Source organism: Tenrec ecaudatus, chromosome 2, assembly GCF_050624435.1.
Source record: "Tenrec ecaudatus isolate mTenEca1 chromosome 2, mTenEca1.hap1, whole genome shotgun sequence".
NCBI lineage: Eukaryota > Metazoa > Chordata > Mammalia > Afrosoricida > Tenrecidae > Tenrec > Tenrec ecaudatus.
Window position 1 is genome coordinate 288,346,723 of NC_134531.1, and position 20,114 is coordinate 288,366,836.

The 20,114-nt window shown below is 43.7% G+C and overlaps 1 protein-coding gene across 1 annotated transcript in view; it reads left to right on the forward strand.

Moving 5' to 3' along the window:
* The first annotated feature begins 343 nt into the window (after window positions 1-343).
* Window positions 344-20,114, forward strand: part of CFAP44 (cilia and flagella associated protein 44) — a 100,767-nt gene continuing 80,996 nt past the window's right edge. The window contains exons 1-6 of the mRNA XM_075542949.1: window positions 344-431; window positions 10,460-10,609; window positions 11,124-11,283; window positions 16,069-16,231; window positions 19,314-19,416; window positions 19,719-19,935. Of these exons, the coding sequence (XP_075399064.1) occupies window positions 344-431; window positions 10,460-10,609; window positions 11,124-11,283; window positions 16,069-16,231; window positions 19,314-19,416; window positions 19,719-19,935 (881 nt within the window). The remainder of the gene's footprint in view (window positions 432-10,459; window positions 10,610-11,123; window positions 11,284-16,068; window positions 16,232-19,313; window positions 19,417-19,718; window positions 19,936-20,114) is intronic.

Below are 20,114 nucleotides of genomic sequence, written 5' to 3' on the forward strand. Positions count from 1 at the left end.
ACGAAGGAGGGAGAGGGAGGAGAGACTGAAGGAAGGTGACAGTGGGTTTATCTGAGTAGCTAGAGCATTTGGGGCGGACCTAGAATGTAAGCGGTGGCGCGTTTCACTGAATCGGGGATACCCAGACGATGAGTTTGCCTGGAGAAAGGATATCCGTTTTGCTATTCTACTGAGAGCCCTGAAGGTGGCAGCACCGACTTGCTGGTGAAATAAGTCGTGCACAACCGTGGGCCTGGGACCAATGGTACCCGGTGCTCAGGGACTTTGTTCGTGCGGGGAGAAAACCCCTGTTGAAGACTTGTGTTTTATTTTCCTTTGTCTGAATTTTGCCCTCACAGTGGAAATGGAGCCAGACGGTGGGGAGACAGATGAGGGAAAATCAGATCAATCAAAGAGCGAAAAAGCAGCGTCATCTAGATCTGCATCGAGATGTAAGTCGAGGTTGGGACAGACACTTGGACGTTTCTCGTTGTGAAATTTCAGTAAAGTAAATTTTAACAAGGGCATAATCTGAATCGGTAGAGCAAACATAGTCTACTTGTTGAATTCCTTGCTAAACTCTTAAGTTCTCAAGAGCAAAGCCTATGGTTTTAGTGTTCGTTAATGACCTATCTGCACCTTTGGCCTCGTCTCTCACGTGAGGTCTCCCACATCTTCCACAGATGTTTCTGAAACAGGGTAGTGGAAAGACAGCCGGACTTGGGTTTTCAGTCCTTACGTTACCACTAACAGATGCTTGTCTTGGAAAAATTGCCCTCACCTTTCTGAGCCTCAATTTTCTCACTCATTTAAATAGCCATTGTGAGCTGCTGGGGACTAAAAGAGAAAATTTATTTTCATAGACCGAAAATATGAGGGAAAATATGGAATTTTAGCATTCGGATTTTTGGAGGATAGCGAACTTAGACTGGTTTTCGTGGTGCTAGGTGTCAGCGGAATCTTGCCTGCGCAAACGCTCCTCCTCGCCAGGGCCACGGGGGTGCGCAGTGGGTTGCGAACGGGGCTGCTAACCAGGTAGCCGTCCCTTGTTCTGGTCCATGCCCAGGTTCTCCACAATGAAGTGTCCCGGAATGCCCATTGGTAAGACTATCGGTTGTTTGTGGTCCACACAAGCAAACACCTTTCTGGTATCCTGTCCTCCCAGCCAAGATCCACTTAGCATCTGCGATCATATCCCTTGTCCCACATCCTCTTCTGAACCCGGCTTGAATTTTCTGGCAGCTCTCTGCCAATATGTTGCTGAGACACACGGTCTCTAATTTCGTTTAATAGTGCTATCTTTGCCTGTGTTCATTACCAGGGCTCTACTTGCTTCATAAAATAAATTCAAGAATATCCCAACCTTTCCTACACTCTGGGATAGTTTGAGTAGCATCGGTTTCAGCACCTCTCTGACTGTTTTATATAATTCACCGGTGACGTTGTCGAGGCCTGGACCTTTTTTGTTAGTCTGCTAGGGAATTCTTTAATGGCCTGACCAATTTATTCTTTCTTTTAAAAAAATCATTTTATTGGGGGCTCGTACAACTCTTATCACAACCCATGTATACACCCATTGTGTTCAGCACGCTTGCACATTTGTTGCCATCATCATTCTCAAATGTTTGCTTTCTGCTTGAGCCCTTGATATCAGCTCCTCATTTTCCCCCTCTCTCCCCTTTTCCCCCTTCCTCATGAACTCTTGATAACTTATAAATTATTATTATTTTGTCATATCTTGCACTGTCCGATGTCTCCCTTCACCCACTTTTCTGTTGTCCGTCCTCCAGGGAGGAGGTCACATGTAGATCCTTGTAATTAGTTCCCCCTCTCCACCCCACCCTCACTCTCTACCCTCCCTTTATCGCTACTCTCAGCACTGGTCCTGACCAATTTATGTTTTTGTTATTGGCTTGTTCTAGTTTTCTACCTCAGTCTGTGTTAGTTTAGGTAAGTAGTGTGTTTCTGGAAACCTGTCCATTTCTCTTAGGGTTTCAAAAGTGTTGGAGTACAATTCTTCATAACATCCTGTCATTTTCCTTTTAATTTTGGTTGGTTCTGTTGTGATTCAGCCCATTGCATTTATTACTGTTGTTATTTGTATCTTCTCTGTAGATTGGTTGGTGTTTTTTTAGGTTTATTAATCTTTTATAAGAACCAACTTCTACCCTTGTTGATTCTTTCTATTATTTTTCTGTTTCTGCTTAATTTTATTTCTGCTCTAACCTCCTCCTCGCCACCTTCTTCTGGGGACTGTTAGTTTATTTTGCTGCTCATATTTTAATTGTTGGATTAAGTGTTGATTTTGGTTCTTATTTTTTTAATGTGTACATTTATTGCTCCGTCGGTGCAAGGATGGTAAGACTGTGTATCACCTACTTTGAACATCTTGTTAAGAGAGACCAAATCAAAACCAACTAACCAACACAAAATCAATCAATCAATCAATCAATCAATCTTACTGCCAAAAGAGTCTTGAGAACCCACGGGGCAGTTCTACTCTGTTCTATCAGGCTGCCATGATGCAGGACAAACTGGTCCCTGGAAAAGGACATCATGCTTGGTCAAGTGGAGGGACGATGAAAAAAGAGGAAGACCTTTGACACAATACACCTAACCTATCACAGAGCAGAAGATATTTATACTGACTTTTGGGTGGTGGGGTCATGTGCATTAAGCTTGGCTTGTTTTCTCCCATTGTTGACTCTGTTCACTGGCTCTGTCCTCTTGTTCAATTGACCTTTTACTCATTATATAATGCCCTTCTGTTGTGTCTTATCCTGGTTTTGTTTTGAAATCTATTTTATCAGAAATTAATACTGCCACTCCTCCTTTTTTTTAAAACTGCTATTAGCTTGATGTGTATATTGTTCCCTCTTCTGATTTTTAGTCTATTTTTGTCTTTGTAAAGTGTATCTCTTATAAGCAGTATATTGATGTGTCTTCCTTTCTAATCTATTCTGGTAATCTCTGTCTCTTGACTGCTCGTATATTTAATCCATTTACATTTAGTGTAATTATAGATTTGAATTTTAGTTATCATTTGCTCTCTCTCTCTCTCTCTCTCTCTCTCTCTCTCTGTGTGTGTGTCGGGGGGGGGGGGGCGGTGCTGCTGGTTTCTTGGCTCCAAATAATTTTCTGTGATGAGTTCATTTTGTTTGTGGACTTTATTATCATTTTCTTCTTTGCTGCCCTTTTGGTGTCCACCAAATGTATGCTTTAGCGTTTTTTAAATAAAAAACCAAAACGCATTATTGAGGGCTCTTATCACAATCCACCCATCATTCGTATCAAGCACATTTGTACATATGTTGCCATCATTCTTTTCTAGACATTTATTTTCTGTGGAGACACTTATTTTTTGTCAGTTCCTCTTTTTTTTATTTTGAAGAGATGGTGTTCTAATTTTTTTTTTGAGGTTACCTTGTAATTTATGGATTTCTTTCCAAGTTTTAGGCAGTTTGTTCTTTCTTGAAATCTACTTCACTTCCTCTTCCCTTAGAAGTTCTCTAACTATGCTGTGTCCGTCTGGGTGGACTAGGGAAACAAATCCATGGACACACATATGTGTATAAGAAAGAGATTTCTATACAAGAGCAATTGAACTTTGAGAAAACATCCCAGCCCAGTTCGGATCAAGTCCATAAATCCTATAGTAGCCCATATTTTCGATACCAATCTATAAAGTCCCCCTCAGACTCACGAAACACATGCAATGACGCAAATGTAGAAGATCACAGGCCAGTGGGTAGAAGGTCTTTGGGTCCAGTGGCATTGGAAACATCTCAGCGCTGGCAGGGGTCTCTGCATGGCCTCTCCAGCACCCAGGGCTGTATCAGGGTGGGTCCATGTGTCTTGTCAGCTGCTATGTCTCCCAGGGTGTGAGCATAGTCTCCCACCTCCAAGGAGGAAATACCGGAATTCCCAGAATCCTTAGGGGAAGGTTATGCCCACACAGAAGCCTCTGCTAGACGCCACCCCTACACGCTTAAGCCTTAAATTGACAATTATATAACTACCACATATGCTATTTACTTCCCCTTTTATTTTGTAATTATATTCATTTTTAACTTACTTTCTCTGGTTCCCTGTTTTCAGTTTTGTTGGTTTCTTTTACTTTGTAAACTTCTATTACGTTGTTTGACTTTTGGGTGGTGGGGTCATGTGCATTAAGCTTGGCTTGTTTTCTCCCGTTGTTGACTCTCTGTTCACTGAAATCCCGTTAGCATTTCTTGTAAGTTTGGTCTGGTTTGCCACAAATTTATTTAATTTCTGTTTACCTGGAAACGTCCTAATGTTGCCATCACACTTGAGGGATAGGGTTTTCAAAATATATAACTGTCCGTAAGCAATTTTTTGTTCTAGTTTTATATATGGCACTGTCTTACCTCTTCAGGACTGCTGGTGGCGCTGTTGGGTAATTGTCAGCCTGCTGGCTGCAGTCAAACAAGCCCCTGTGTGGGGGAAAGATGCAGCTATTTGCTCCTGTAAAGATTTGCAGCCTTGGAACCCCTGTGAATCAGAAGTGACTCAGTGTTTTGAGTTACTTTCTTGTGTGCATTGGTTTTTCTGAGAAATCCAAGCTTAGTCTTGTTGGTTCTCCTTTGTAGGTAACTTTTGGGGTTTTGAAGCTCCCCACCCTCCCCGCCACGCTCCTTTCCTTATCTTTGGCTTGGGAAAAGTCGATGATGGATTTCTTTGGGATGTATTCTTTTGGGGGCCTATTCAGCTGACTAATGTGTATCCTCTCACCTTTCCTGAAGAAAATTTCCAGCAGCTCCTTGACCATCCTCTTCCTGCTTCTTATTGTCTCTTCCCGTTTCTGTTCTTCCTATTCTGACCACGGATTCTTCTTCTTGATGGGGACCCACTTTTAAAAAAAAAAAATTTCATTTTATTGGGGACTCATACAGTTCTTATCACAATCCATCCATCCATCCATGTGTCAAGCACACTTGTACATTTGTTGCCATCATCATTCTCAAAACATTTGCTTTCTACTTGAACCTTTTATATCAGCTCCTCACTTCCCCCCTTCCTCCTCCTTCCTCCCTCCCTCATGAATCCTTGATAATTCATAAATTATTATTATTTTGTCATATCTTGCACTCTCCGACTTGCACCCACTTTTTTGATGCCCATCCGCAGGGGGGAGGTTCTACGTAGATCCGTGTCATGGACCCACGTTTTCCTTAGGCACCCTTTCTTATCCCTGTTGTGTCCTAATGGTTCTTCTAGCAGACGAATAGTGAGAGATCTGTCTTAGCGCACGTAACTCTCTTCCGTTGATTCAGTTATACTTGCTTTTGCCTTTTCAATGTATTATTTTTTCTGAAACTTTAAGCTTCTGCACTTCTTTTATGTGTTATTTTTGTATGGTTTATATTTTTTCATTTGTTTTGTGGATTTGTCCATGTAGCGCTCTCCTGAATTTTTGTAAAGTTTTGTCTGTATTTTCCTTCAGTTTGCCTATAACTTGATCTCTCTCTCAACCTGTTGAAGAAACGTAAATATCAGAATTTTGAATATTTTTAATCGGGTAGTTCCAATGTTGGTCACTTGTTTAAAGCCACCTTCTTGTTTCTTTATGCCAACTGAAATTGCCCGATGTCTCTGGGACACGTCGGTGGTGTACTTGGCGAGTTTTGGAGTACGCACACTTGTCTCCTGGTGGGTGTGAACAAGGATAGGAAAGTCTACTCAGTGCTCTGTTTGCTGCTTATGTGGTGCAGCGGAGGGTGGGTGTGTGGGTGTGGCTGCTGCTGACCCTTGTCTCGTATTTATCAGGTAGCACTGGGCCCCGGGCTAGTTCTTACCTAGTGGGTGGGCTTATAGGATGTGCTTGTGTGGCTGTGGGGGACAAGAAAAAAAGACAAGAGCATTAAAGGTTAAAAGGGGGCATAAAAAAACCCCAGCGGGTTCAGGGGAAACAAGCAGACAACAAGAAAAAAGAAATTCTAAAAATGGAAAAGTCAAGGACTATAAAATCGGTGGGAGAAAAACTACAATAAGCAAAACAAGAGAGGAGACCATAGAAAAGAGACTGGTAATGAAAACCATGAAAAAGAAAGGAGGGGGGAGAGAACTGGACAAGGAAAAAGGAAAGCAAGGAGAGAAAGGAAAGCAGAAGGGGAAGACGAGAAGGGAGGGGGCATGCGAGGTCAAAGCACGAGTCAGCGCCCCCTGCTTGACAGGGCGGTCGAGGTGTGTGGTTGGTCAAGATGACCTTCCTGTTGGCCCACACGGTGTCCTGGGATCAGCACCTCTGACCTCCGACAAAGCATGTACTTTGCGAGGGAGTGTCACTGACTGCTGGGTCGGGGGCGATTAGGAGTGAGCATGCTTCCGGTTACTTAGAAGGTGCAGGGAACAAGGGCAGCATCATACTTTCCTGGTCCACGTTCACCACTGTGTACGTGTGTGATTCTGCGCATGAGCACAGCGGGTGGCCAGGTTGCTGTCCCTGCTGGCCTCTGCTCGTGAACGCTGACAACGGGCCAGCTCTCCGTCCATCTGTCTGCTCTCTCACCACCTTGGTTCCGCTGGTCAATGTTCAGTTCTCTTTACCCTTTCCCTCTGATGCTCAGGGCCTCACTGCGCCCCTCACGTCTTTGTGGTAGAAGGTCTGGGTAGCGTGTCTGCCTCGTCCACCGTCTTGATGAAACTCAGAGTTTTTTTTGCCTGCTTCTCCATCCAGGTTGTCACTGGAATGACCTTTCCTAAGAATATGGTCACATCACTTTCCCACCCAAAACCTTAGTTTGACCCTCCCTCATTTTCCTCTCTTCATATTTTCCCACTGCATCCATTTCTGGCCAGGAGAGGCCGTCCCCTCCTGAAGGACATCGTGCCTGGTAAAGGGGTGGGGCACGGAAAAGAGGAAGACCTCTGACAAGAGGGATCAGTGGGCTCCAACAGAAGAACAAGGGAAGGCGGGCCCAGCGCCGGGCAGTGTTTGTTCCGTTCTACTTAGGGTGGTTTATGAGTCAGACCTGACTCCAGGACACCTAACAACAACACATCTCTGACACCGTTTTGCCTACTTGCAGGTTTATACTTTGTGGCGCGATTTTCGTGAATAAAGCTTGCTCTCAACTTTTCTTGATGAACCTTTGCCAAGCTCTGCTGCAGGACCTCACTTTCTTGTGTTGGGTCCTCCTAGGGACATGTGTCCCCTTCTGCTCAGCTCAAAATTAGTTCAAACCTTCATAGGTTTGAGAATTCCAAATAACAATGTAAAATAATTTGTCAGCACCCTCAGCTCCCTCGACCTTGCCAGTAAGGTACTATAAGAGATTTAGATTTATAGATTTAGTGCTAAGGTAGCAGATGGGTATTGGGCCTCTACTCAAGTACTCCCTCAATGCAAGAACACTTTGTTCTATTGAACTGGGAAGGTTCTATTCACCTTTCCGACACGATCGCTGAAGATAAAGCGGGCACATAAGCAAATGTGGTAAAGAAAGCTGATGGTGCCAGGCTATCAAAAGATATGGCATATGGGGTCTTAAAGGCTTGAAGAGTAACAAGCGACCATCTAGTTGAGAAGCAACAAAGCCCACATGGAAGAAGCACACCAGTCTGTGTGATCATGAGGTGTTGAAGGGATCAGGTATCAAAGAACAAAACATAATCTCATTGTGAATGAGGAGGAGTGCAGAGTGGAGAGCCAAAGCCCATCTGTAGGCAACTGGACATCCCCGTACAGAAGGGTCACGGGAAAGAGACGAGCCCGTCAGGGTGCAGTGTAGCAATGATGAAACATACAACGTACAACTTTCCACTAGTTCTTTAATGCTTCCTCCCCGCCCTGTCCCCACCAACTATCCTGATCCCAATTCTACCTTACAAATCTGGCTAGACCAGAGTATGTACACTGGTACAGATAAGAGCTGGAAACACAGGGAATCCAGGACAGATAAACCCCCTTAGAACCAATAATGAGAGTAGTGATAACAGTAGAGCAAGGGAAAGGGGTGGGGAGAAAGGGGGAACTGATCACAAGGATCTACGTATAACCCCTTCCCTCAGGGATGGACAATAGAAAAGTGGGTGAAGGGAGACATTGGTCAGTGTAAGACATGAAAAAAATTTATAAATTATGAAGTGTTCACGATGGAGGGAGGAAAATGAGCTGATACCAAGGGCTCAAACAGAAAGCAAACGTTTTGAGAATGACGATGGCAACAAATGTACAAATGTGCTGACACGATGGATGGATGGATGGATGGATTGTGATACGAATTGTACGAGCCCCCAATAAAATGATTTTAAAAGAGAGAGAGAGATTTTTGACATATACAAGATAGCTCCTTCTGAGCTTATGGTATTATATCTCATTCTCTCAGTGGTCTTTAGATTATTTCCAAGAATAGAAAAACAAATGCTGCTTTATTCTTTGCACCATAAAGCCTCTCTACCAGACAACTTATAACGCATAAAAATTCTGCCTAATTGTCAAACTGCCCAGATTTGCTGCTTTATCATGTTCAATTAATGTCATCCTTCCCATATTAATTTTTCTTCTAAGTCCCCCCTTTCCCCCTCTATCACTGGCTTTCTCTTAGACTCCGCATATCCATGCTCATTACTTTGCAATCCGTGCTCCTTTACCTGTATCCACCCCCAGGCCCTCGGTCAGTGCTTGCTGAACCCTAGCGCTTTGCTCAATACTGCCAGTCTCGGCTTCTTTTCCAGAGAGGAGGTTCGTATGAAGCTGTGGACACTGATCTTGAGATGTGGAAATAGTCTTTGGCTGCCACAGCCCCAAGACGGAACGAAACCAGATCAAAAAATCAAAAGCAAACGCACTGCCACCGAGTTGCTTCTGACTGACACAGACATAGTGGGACATAGTAGACAGCCTTGCGGATTTCTGAGACTGCGACAGATTTCGGGAGCAGAAAGACCTAAGGCTTGTGTTAAATGGCATGTTGTTTCCTCATGACCTTTCTTTGGGAAAACTAAGTTCACTCTTCGACCTGTTTTTTGTATCTAACATTATGGTCTTTCTATCCAAACACATGAATTCAACCAAATATTGTCTTGTCACCCAGCGAATTAGCCTGGCCAGTCCTTCTTGTCTCATTTATATTAGTCTAATCATTCAGCCTCATTTAAGCTAGGTGATCTAGTTGACTCTACGCCGCTTCGGTACAATTGTAATTTCTTTATTCTTCCAAAGATTCACACAGTTTAGTCTTTCATCTGCTTGGTGTTGTCTATTTTTTTAAACAATATCCATGTTTGGACTTGATCTGAATGTTAACTTGCAGTTCGAATTTCTGTTTTCATACCAGTTCTTTCTCTCTCTCTCTCTCTTATTTTTTTTTTTTTGCTTGGGCTACAGGCAATATTCTACACCCTGATTCTTATGCTTGGGTTATCACTCCAGAGATATATTCAGAAAAGGATATTCTTGAATAATTGCTGTTTGTGCTGTAATGTAACACATTCTTGATAAATGTTGGCAATATTGAATTTAAATACTGATAACAGACAAGATCCTAGCCTTTTTTCCCATTTTCTTTTCTTTTCTTAATCTTTTACTAATACTATTGAATATTCAGTTATATGAAATAGAATGGAGACGAAATGGCAATGGGGATGAACTCACAGGAGAGACTTCCTATTTTAAAAATTACAAGACAGATCAAGTAAAATTATTCTATTAGGAATTTTTTTAAAGTCAATATTTTATTGATTAATCTTCAAATTGGAGAACTACAGTGTAAATTGAAACATGATTTATCTTCTACAATATCAAAGACTCAAAACATCATGAGAAGAGACACCAATTGATTTTGGAAAAAGGAAGAAATGAAATAGAAACATGAATTCCAAATTATCACTAAATCCTAGTGGGGTGGTGGTGGTAACAGTACCACTCCCTGACTTCCCAGAAGGCTTTGCAACGTGTTTACTAATGCTCAACACATAAAGACGTGCGATACAGAGAATTTCTATACTATGGGCTTCCAGAAAGCAAAGACTATGTACTCACCTTTGAATACGCAAAGTCTCACACAGTAATGGGTACAAGAGAAGGTTGTTCAATAAGTGTTGTAGTGTATTTAGTGAATTTGTGGTAATTCATCTCTTAGACCATGTTATTGTTCAAGAGTATCCTCAGACATTAGAAAGGTTAATTTTAAAAGCCCAGGAAGTAACTGTTTCAGTGTTACTTTCCCTCTTCATGCAAATGGACAAGGAAGATATATTGTTGGAGCCACACCAAAATGATCTACCCACGTAGGAAATTACATAACAAATGCTATCTCTTCAAATGGAAGTTAATCGTATTCAATTTTGGTAGAAGTTTTTCCAGTATATCAAATATACCCCAAGCATATACTCTATCAGAGATTTTTGAGTACTATAATTTATTACATTTAGAGCAAGTTTGAAGGATTAGCTACTCTGGGTATATCAAACTGCTTGATTCAAAATTTAGAAATTAATAAAACATTATCATTAATAGCTGCAGCAAGAGACCATGTGAAATCTACAGACGATCCCACGTTTGAAACATTAACCGAAGGAGAGGAATCATATTCAGATGAAGACATTTATGACGAGGATTTGGAAGAGAGTTCATATACATTTCAGGATGATTCAGAAAGAACTGCAGGTGAAACTTTTTGGTTTCCTATTATTAATAATCACTTTTAAAGACAGATTACCCCATTCTGCAGGAGCCCAGGTATAAATTCATAGAAAGAGAAACTTGCTGGATATGGGTATGAAAGGGGCGTGGTGCAGCTCTGGGGTTACGTATTCCATTTTCTGATAATCACCCAGAGAAACCTCAATCTAGAGAACCCTCAACCTCTTTTTTCTTCCTGGATCATGGGAGAGTGTGTGGTATAAGGGTTGATCCACTCCAGATTAGTGAGAATAACCCTCCCATGAAATCAACTGGGAATTACTTTTCAGATTCTGCCCAAACGGCGGCCAGAGTTCAACCTTCACCCCCGACACATAGGCATGCTGATTCTTCTTGCCATGCTCATGGGTGGGTAGCATCATGCACCCGGGCCGTTGATGATAGTATTTCAGATTACGTACATTCCCCCGGTCTTTGGGAAGTAGGATCTTAGGATTCACCACTTGCTCCCCTTAGGTAAAATATTTTAATGTTTTAGAATCTCTGAATGTGGAAACCCCGGTTCCACCTGTGGACCAAGAAGAGGAGAAGGCTATGACGAAAATACCAGATAGCTTCTTCTACAATCATGACGAACTCGCTTCACGGCCTTTTGTGTCTCAGGACACCGACATCCCGCTGAATCTGCTAACGCTGGTGTATCCATCCATTGCAGCTGCATATGTACAGTTGGATGATTTCCATGTCTTTTGTCAGGGGTTGGCAAACTACCGCCATGGACCAAATGTGGTCCCCTTCCTGATTATGTACATAAAGCCTTACCTACATGTATCTAAACACTCATGTATTTGCATTTTGTCTCTGGCTGCCATGGTACAGCAAGGCCAACGCTACAACAGAGCCTATGTAACCGACAAAGCCTAAAACACTATTGTTTATGAAAAAACTTGGCCAACTCTAGTCTTGGGTTATTATAAGAACCCTAGCCCTTACTGAGTTTTAGGTAGAAATGCACAATCTTAATTTAACTGGGCTTTTATTTGATGTCAAATACTCACCAAGAGAAATGATGTTTGCTTGGCTGTCCTTTGTACTGGGGTAATAGGCAGCAGCCCATGAGACATGTTGTGAAGGAGACAAGAAGGCCCCGTGGCCCTCCTTTATCTCACTGATCTTCTCTACCTGTCTGGCAAGCCTTTGCTGGTGCCTGCCAAATTAAAAGCATCCATGGCCCTGTGTGACACACGGACAAGGACATTGTCAGGCATAAGTGCTCATGTCTTACTTTATCAGGGGATCTATCAGAGCGGGAGCATCTGAGAAAATGGAGGATGGTAAGAGGTCTGGGGAATAAGAGTGTGACAAAGGTGTGGAGGCCCATACCTGATCTCCTCTGGCTTCCCTGTTGCCACAAGGACTCCCTGAGCTGTACCTCCCCCTCCCTCCTTCTTTACCCTGTTCTGAAACTAGCTGTTCTTTCCATGGCTCTCTACTCTGCTGGGCTCAATAACCCATTGCAATGGCCACACACAGCTCACGATGATAAGGGTTTACTTGGAAAGTTAACAGGTTACATAAGTCCGGATCAGTCAAGCGTAAGGATCCAGTCAGTGGTCCACAGCAGCGCCTCTCCTCAGCCAGCAGTCAAGTCTCTCTGATCCTCAGTCTCCGTGGGCTGCTGCTGATCACTCTGCCTCACTCTTGGCGTCTCAGTTCTGCTCCTTGCTCCATCTTCTTTGTTCCCTGTGCCCCAGCCCCTGGTCCCTTTGGTCTTGGCGTCCACCCCTTCAGACAAAGACCTTGAACATGCACTGCCATTGGCTCTTCCTCTGAGGGCCCCAAGATTTCTTCTTGTGTTCCTGAAATGGCCCTTAGACACAGAGGAATGGCTCTGTGGTGTGGTTTTCGTCTTTCATCAGATCATACCCCCGTGGAAACAAAGGGGAGTGACTTGTTCACATTCTGTACTAGTTGACTTAATCCCACCTGAATCCTGTTTCCCCCCCAAATGGAGTTATAGCCACAGGCAGAGAGGCCAAAACTTATAACATAACATAGGGGATTGTGACCAGAAGGGTCACGCTAATTGACTGCTTCTCAAAGAGTCTGTGGAGACATGTAAAGGAGGGGGGGGGGCGTAGAAGACAAGGGGGTCCCATAGTTGCCATTACTTTATGATGTTAGGTTTATAAAGTGGCAAGTTAGAAAATGATTTCCATTAAGGTCCTTAGCTGGCAATTTAGTAGGACCACTTCCAGATGGGTAGTGGTTATCTCCACGTGGCCTGAACCGCAGGCTTCTTAAAAGCATATGCTTCCATACACACACACACACACACACACACACACACACACACACAATGATGCAGTTTTACTAATTACATGAAAATGAACATGTTAATATAGAAGGCCAGGTATTAGTTATAATTTATTATAATGAGCATGATTACAGTATCCAATATTGTGCTTAGGTAGTATTATGGATTTAGGTCACCTTAATAAATAACATTTAGATACAAGTCAGTGCTTTTTGTACAGATTTGTAGCAAATTAATAAAAATGATTTTTTTTCTGAGTCAATTGCAGGTCTGCCTAAATCACACTGGATCTTGTTACCTGGGGTTTCTCTCTTTAGCACTCTTCTCCTCCCCATATCTCTGAACAAGTTTCTGACAAAAATGGTGTTATCTTTTCCGTAGCCCAGCCCACTGCCCTCAGTCAATTCCAGCTCATAATGACCCTGCTGGGTCCCGAGACTGTACATCTTTCCAGGAGCAGACAGCCTCCTGTTTTTCCTGCAGAGCAGCTGGTGGTTTTGAATGATTGGTGGGCTGGTGATTAGCTGCCCAGCGCCTAGCCCACAGGGCCTCCCAGCTGGGCTGTTTTATATCATTTTCAAGCCTTTTTACGTTTTCAAATGGTGGAGTAGTGGTATATATGAGTCATCTGGTTCCTCTCCCCCCCCCCCCTAAGATCCACATGCTTGGAAACTTTCCTGAACCATGTGTTATTTCTGGGTGCAGAAGGATTTGGGCATATGCATGTTTTCCAGGTGGTTTTGAATGTGTTTCCCTGCCCTCCCCCGCCCCCTCCCCAACAATTTGGACTCACTGAAAATACATGAGGGTCTCAGAGTTGGAGAGACATGCTGAGATTCTAAGCGTTAGTCAGGTGTGACCTTGGCTTTTGACCCGAAGCTTGAATCTTCTCTACTTTTTCTGGATGGGGTGGCTGCGTTCTGTAGCCTTGCCTTGAACACTTTGCAAACAGGGGAAATCACAAAGCTTAACATTCCAGGCCTTGAGTCAAAGTCTGCCTGTCTGACACCCCTGCATGGGATTTACTTCTCTGGAGATGGAGGAAGATGAGCGCGCTTTCTAGTGCAGGCGTCTGAGAAGTAGACATCGACCATCCTATATCCCCCAAGTCCTCTTTGCTCCAGGCTCCGCCCCCTCTGTTGCTCCTGCTGGTTTCCTATGTCACTGTCCTCAAGGCAAGCTCTGCCTTGGAGTTCCTTTCTGGTTTGGTGCCCAGAGCTGAAGACAGTACTGTGGGAACAGCCAGGTCGGTAGCCTCTTGGACATTTATTGTCATTCTGACCAAATTAGGAGGAACAAGCCTTGCGTGTGTTGCGACGAGTTAAACTAACGCTTAAGAGTTTGAACGCTTCCTCCGAGCTGCGGAAGAAAGGCCTGCTGGTCTATTTCCGTGAAGATTAGAGGTGAGACAAGTCCACGGAACAGTTTGAATCTGTAACGTGGCAGTGGGTATTTAATTAGGAGGAAGGAGGTGTCTTTCCAGCGCGTTCACGTTGTTCTCTGACCAGGATTCCAGGGCCCAGCATCGTTTCCTTCAGTGGGGAGATAGCAATGAGAAGTTCCTTCCATGTCAGTTCATAAATGCCTTTCTCAACCTGCCAGGGCCCTACTTGTTTCTCTATTTGTGAACTATGCCTTTCCATCCTTTGTTAATGCTATCGAGTCTACTTCACTTCCAAATTTGCTTCTTCAATCTGTTTTAGCAACAACAACAACAACAACAACAACAGAATTAAAGAGCCGATGATAAAATAGCAGGACTTCCAAAAGACCTTAGACCGAATGTGGTAGTAATATCGAGTCTACTTCACTTTCAAAATTTGCCTCTTCAGAATCAGTCTGTGTTAGAAAAAGAAAAAAAAAGAAGAAAGAAAAATTAAAGTACCAATGATAAAATAGTAGGACTTCCAAAAGACATTAAACAGAAGTTAGCAAAGTACTTAGGCACATTTTTAAAGCAGAGACCTAGGTAGCTTGGGGATGGGTTGGGGGTTCCCTGGAAGGAAGTTATAAAGAACACCCTAGAGGTGAAATGGAGGGGTCTTGAAAGTACACCCGAACACCTATTTTAACATTCTCTGCTCTCTGCTCAGGGCCTACCACTATCCTGTGGGGTTGGGAAGGAAGGATCAGAAGCTAGTTATACACTAGTTAATTAATTTAGCAAGCACCCATTGACCCCTGTTAGGCTTAGATCCTGCGCTGGGTGCTCTGGGAAAATAGATATAAGCAAGAAACAGTCTCTGCCCTCAAGTGGGTTATGATGTAGAGGTTAGAGTTTGGGAAGTTAACCGTCTGGACCATGCTGTTTGAGAGATTTTTAGTCTGAGTGTGAAGAAGTGTGCCCTGCCATGCCCCCGAGAATGGAGGTAGATTAGATAAATGGTCATATCTCTAATCTCCAACTTTCATCCAAGACAGAGTAATGTGCTTCTACTCATTATTATAGGCACACTCTTAGTTCTCTACAGTATTCGACTGGCACTTGGGAAAAGAGAAATGAGAGCGAGAAGAAGAAAAGGGGGACAGTGATTGGGGAAAGAGAAAGAGTCTTCTCTTTAAAGAAAAAGAGCTGGCCATCCATGTTTTCATTTGCCCAGTGACTGTGGCCGTCCCAGATAGTCTCCATGAGACCCAAGTCATGTCATCTAAATGTGTGGATCATCTATCGGCTGAGAAGTGCTCTCTCGGTGTAACCATTAGGTAATGACATAGACCTCATGGATTATGTAAAACAGAAATAACTACCAACTGATATGGAGTTGAGTCCAATTTACAAAGACCCAGGTGTGTGTCCGCAGAGAACTGTGCTCCCGCACCTTGTCAATGGCTGGGTTTCATAGGTAGCTTGCCAAATGATTCCATCCCCATCCTGGCTACTCAGTATCCCTCTAAGCAATGATTTCCCAGCCGTTCCTCACCCCTCGGTCACTGCTAAGATGCTTCTGTCTCTATACATGTACCAATTCTGGATATTCACGTAAACTCTTTTGTGGTCAATCTTTGTCCTTTTGTGAACGACTCATTTGTGTCAGCAATACTTATCCATGTTGTTGCATTATCAGGACTTCATGTCTCTTGATGAATTTAAGATCTATACTCATTGTCACGTTCCTAAGATGGTTACCTCGTTGCACTTGTTGTCCTTAACAACTTTCCCTCTCAGACATTCCTTCGGTTATGACTGCAGAAAGCGGGCCAATCTTCAGCTTCTGGACAGCAGTACCCTGATGTACATAGGTGGGAACCAACTGATCCTGGTGGACTTGAGAACCAAGAAGCAGACCTACCTGCGCAGCTGCAGCGGTGAAGGCATCGGTGTCATTGGGGTACGACAACCTTGAGTCATTTAGGGGGAAAAACATCTTTTGGTGTTGATGGGTTTTTTCTTTTACTCTGCCGACCGGCAAGCAGTATCATGGGATCACATGGTGTGCATGCCCGTCTTTCTCCTAAGACATTTTCGAGTCCATGACGACAACCGCTGCATTGCCTAATGAGACCTCGACATTCCAACTTTCAGATAAGGAAGCTGGAGCCCAGAGAGGACAGGCGGGTTTCTGCATTCTCAAAACTTTATTGCAAAAGCAGTGGGAAGAAGAATGAGATGCGCACTATTCTTCAAGTCGTAACGAAACTGATACGCGATGAGCTATAAGCATCTAATCAGCCTGCGGGAAGTAGGGGGTGAGCCAGACCCTCAGTATTTTAGAGCAGTCGGCAGAAGGACTTGCACTGTAACCTGGGGCCTGCTGCTTCCACCTCCCTGGGTGGCTTGCCTCCCCAGGGTTTCCATTTCTGGCAAAGAACCATACTAAGCCAACCCTTTCTCATTGGAAAAGGCCTCTCTCTGGTGAATTTCTTTAAAAAATTTTTTTATTCTGGTGAATTTCTATAGACTTGACTTACATGCAGGGTGGACCTTTTGTCCAGTTTGGGGGTTCTCAAAGCATGGGTCCCTGTTGAACGGCACTAACCTCCTCTGGCATCTTTAGAGCAGCTATAGGTTCTCTGGCCAGAAGCTACACCAAGTGAATCAGGAACTCTGGGAGTGAGGCTAACAATCTTTGTTTTAGCAAACCCTCCAAGTGATTTTTGATAGACACTAAAACCTGGTGTACTTTGGGCAAGTGGTCAGGAGAGACCGGGTCCTGGAGAAGGACACCATGCTTGGTAAAGTAGAGGGGCAGAGACAAACGAGGACGGCCCTCAATAAGGTGGATTGGCACAGTGGCTGCAACAATGGACTCGAACATAAGCCCACTTGTGAGAATGGTGCAGGGCCAGGCGGAGTTTCATTCAGTTGGACACAGGGTTGCCATGACTTGGAACCGGCTCAACGACACCCAACAACAACAGCAACAGCAACAACAACGACAGAAATCACTCTTCCTGATCTTCTAATGGCAATTTCAGAAGATGTAGAATGAGAAATTAGACCGTTTTAGTGAGAATAAAACTTAAAATGAGAATTGTTCTAATTTTTAGTTGGAATACTCCTCCTCTTCAAGCACGTATCACATGTCCACTTTTCAGCCTTGTATTGTGGTTGGTTGGTGCGGTCAAGTCAGTTCCAACTCGTTGCAACCCCATGAGGGTGCATCAAAGAGTTCGTGGAAACATTCCACTATATTTTAATGCCATTGTTCCATGAACTTCTGGACGCTTCCTCGGATGGACGACAGAATGAAACACTGCCCTGCGTGTCCCATCCTCACAATTATTGGTATATCATTGGAGCCACTGGGGCACAGCTCATTCAGGAACTTACTCTTTTCCTGTTGCTGACCAAGCCTGCAGTCCTTCGCCAGGGATAGGTCTTTCCTGAAAACACACCCAAAGTACATGAGATGAAAGTATTGTATTAGATCTTAATTATATTGTGTCTGGTACATTTTAATAGACCATAGCCTATGATCAAGAATCAATGGGACTGAAGGTAGAAGTACAAGCTGCAGTAAAGGCAGCAGCAAAAAAAAATCAAGGCTCTAGGAATTGACTAAATATCAAGAGAAATGCTTCGCCAAGTTGATGAAGCACTGGAAGCACTCACCTGTCCAGGCCAAGACATTTGGGAGACTGCTACCTGGCCAACTGGCTGAAAGAGCTACCTATTCAAAGCCATTCCAAAGAAAGGTAAGCCAATAGAATGCAGAAATTATCAAATGGCATCGTCAATATCACACAGTACAATTTTGATGAAGATCATTTTTTAAATGGTTGCAGTTCTTTGACAGAGAGCTGCCGGAAATAGAAATCCAGATTCAGAAGAGGATGTAGCTTGAGGGACATTCTTGCCGAAGTCAGATGGATCTTGTCTGAAAGCAGAGTATACCAGAAAGAGATTTGCTTGTGCTTTATTGATGATGCAAAGGCATTCCACTGTGTGGATGGTGGACAGCCTCGGGAAGAATGGGACTCCCAGGACACTGCATTGTGCTCATGCATTCTATACACGAACCAAGAGGCAATCATTTGAACAAAATAAGGAAGCTGCATGGTTTGAGGTCAGGAAAGGTGTGCGCCAGGGTTGTATCCCTTTACCATATTTATTCAATAAATATGCCGAGTAAACCTGAGAAGCTGGCTGTAAAAAGAAGAATTTAGCATCAAGATCGGAGGAACACTTATTATCAGCCGGTGTGATATGCAGACAAAATAACCTTGTTTCCTGGAAGCTAGGAGGATCTGACACACTTCCTGATACAGATCAGGTACTGTAGTCTTTGGTATGCATTACAATTTGATGTAAAGAAAATGATATTTGGAAGCAGTAGTCCGATGATCTAGTGACATATTGCATTGGACGGGTCTGCTGCCCAAGACCTCATTAAAGTGCTGAAGGACAAAGATGTCACTTTGGGGACGAAGATGCACCTGACTCAAGCCCTAATATTTTCAGTCACCTAACTATGCGAAAGTTGGACCTCGAATAAGGAAGCCCAAGGAAGAATCCCTGTGTTTGAATGCTGGTACTGCTGAAGAACAGAGCCATCTTGGAAGGAGTCCAGCCAGAAGGTTCCTTAGGAAGGACGATAGCAAGGCTCTGTCTCCTGTACTTTTACTTGCGATCAGGAGAGACCAGTCCCCGGGAGAGGCCATCATGCTTGGTAAAGTAGAAGGTCGGTGAAAATGAGGAAGACTATCAAGCACACGATGGAACACGGTGGCTGCCGCAATAGGCTCAGCTCTAAGGACGATTGTGAGGCTGGTCCAGGACCGGGCAGTGTTTTCTTCTGTTGTACGAAGGGTTGCCATGAGACAGCGCTGACTGGACACTAACAAGAGACAAAGTGACAAAATAATGGATGCTAAATACCTATGCATTATATTTAGGTCATAGAATAGGACGATTATTTACCTGGAAAGCTTTCTTTGAATATTTTAGTGAGATTTTATTTTTACATATAGGTTCACCCCAGTAAAACTTACTTTGTCGTAGCCGAAAAGGGATCCTCTCCAAATATCATCATCTACGAATATCCGTCTCTGAGGCCCTACAGAATCCTTCGAGGTGAGTTCAGCAGAACCTTTAAAATAATCCATGGTCAAGGTTAACACATTTCTGAAGCTAGCACATTATTTATCAGCCAGGGTTCTCCAGAGGATTGACGTAGCCTCCTTCCATCTTTCCTTCCTTCCTTGTATCTGCTTCTTCCTTCCTTTCCTCCCTCCCACCCTCCCTCCTTGCTTCCTTCTTTCAGTCCTGCCTACCAACCTGCCAACATATCTGTGGAGCTCTATGGTTTTGTTAATCCACGTTTGCAAGGAAGCACCCATTCCCATTGTTCACCTGAGTCCCGTTCATCCTTCCAGATGGGTGTGACTTGGGCTATGCCTCTGTGGACTTCAATGCTAGTGGCAACTTGTTGGCGTCTGTTGGCAGCAGCCCTGACCATACACTCACCATCTGGAACTGGAAAGAAGAGAAGCCCATCCTGCGGACAAAAGCTTTCTCCCAGGAAGTTTTTAAGGTTACGTTCAATCCCGACGATGATGAGCAGCTTACAACGTCGGGAGCAGGCCACATCAAGTAGGTTGGGTGACCAGGATGGGCGCAATGGAACCCAGCAAGGTCTTTTCTGAGAAGATCTAAGATCTGGAGACATTTTTTTGCCCTTAACATTAGAAACAAACAAACCACGAAATGTGTTATTTTTCAAACTAACTAGTAGTGAGTATGGCTTTTCAAATGAAATACATGGGATTTCA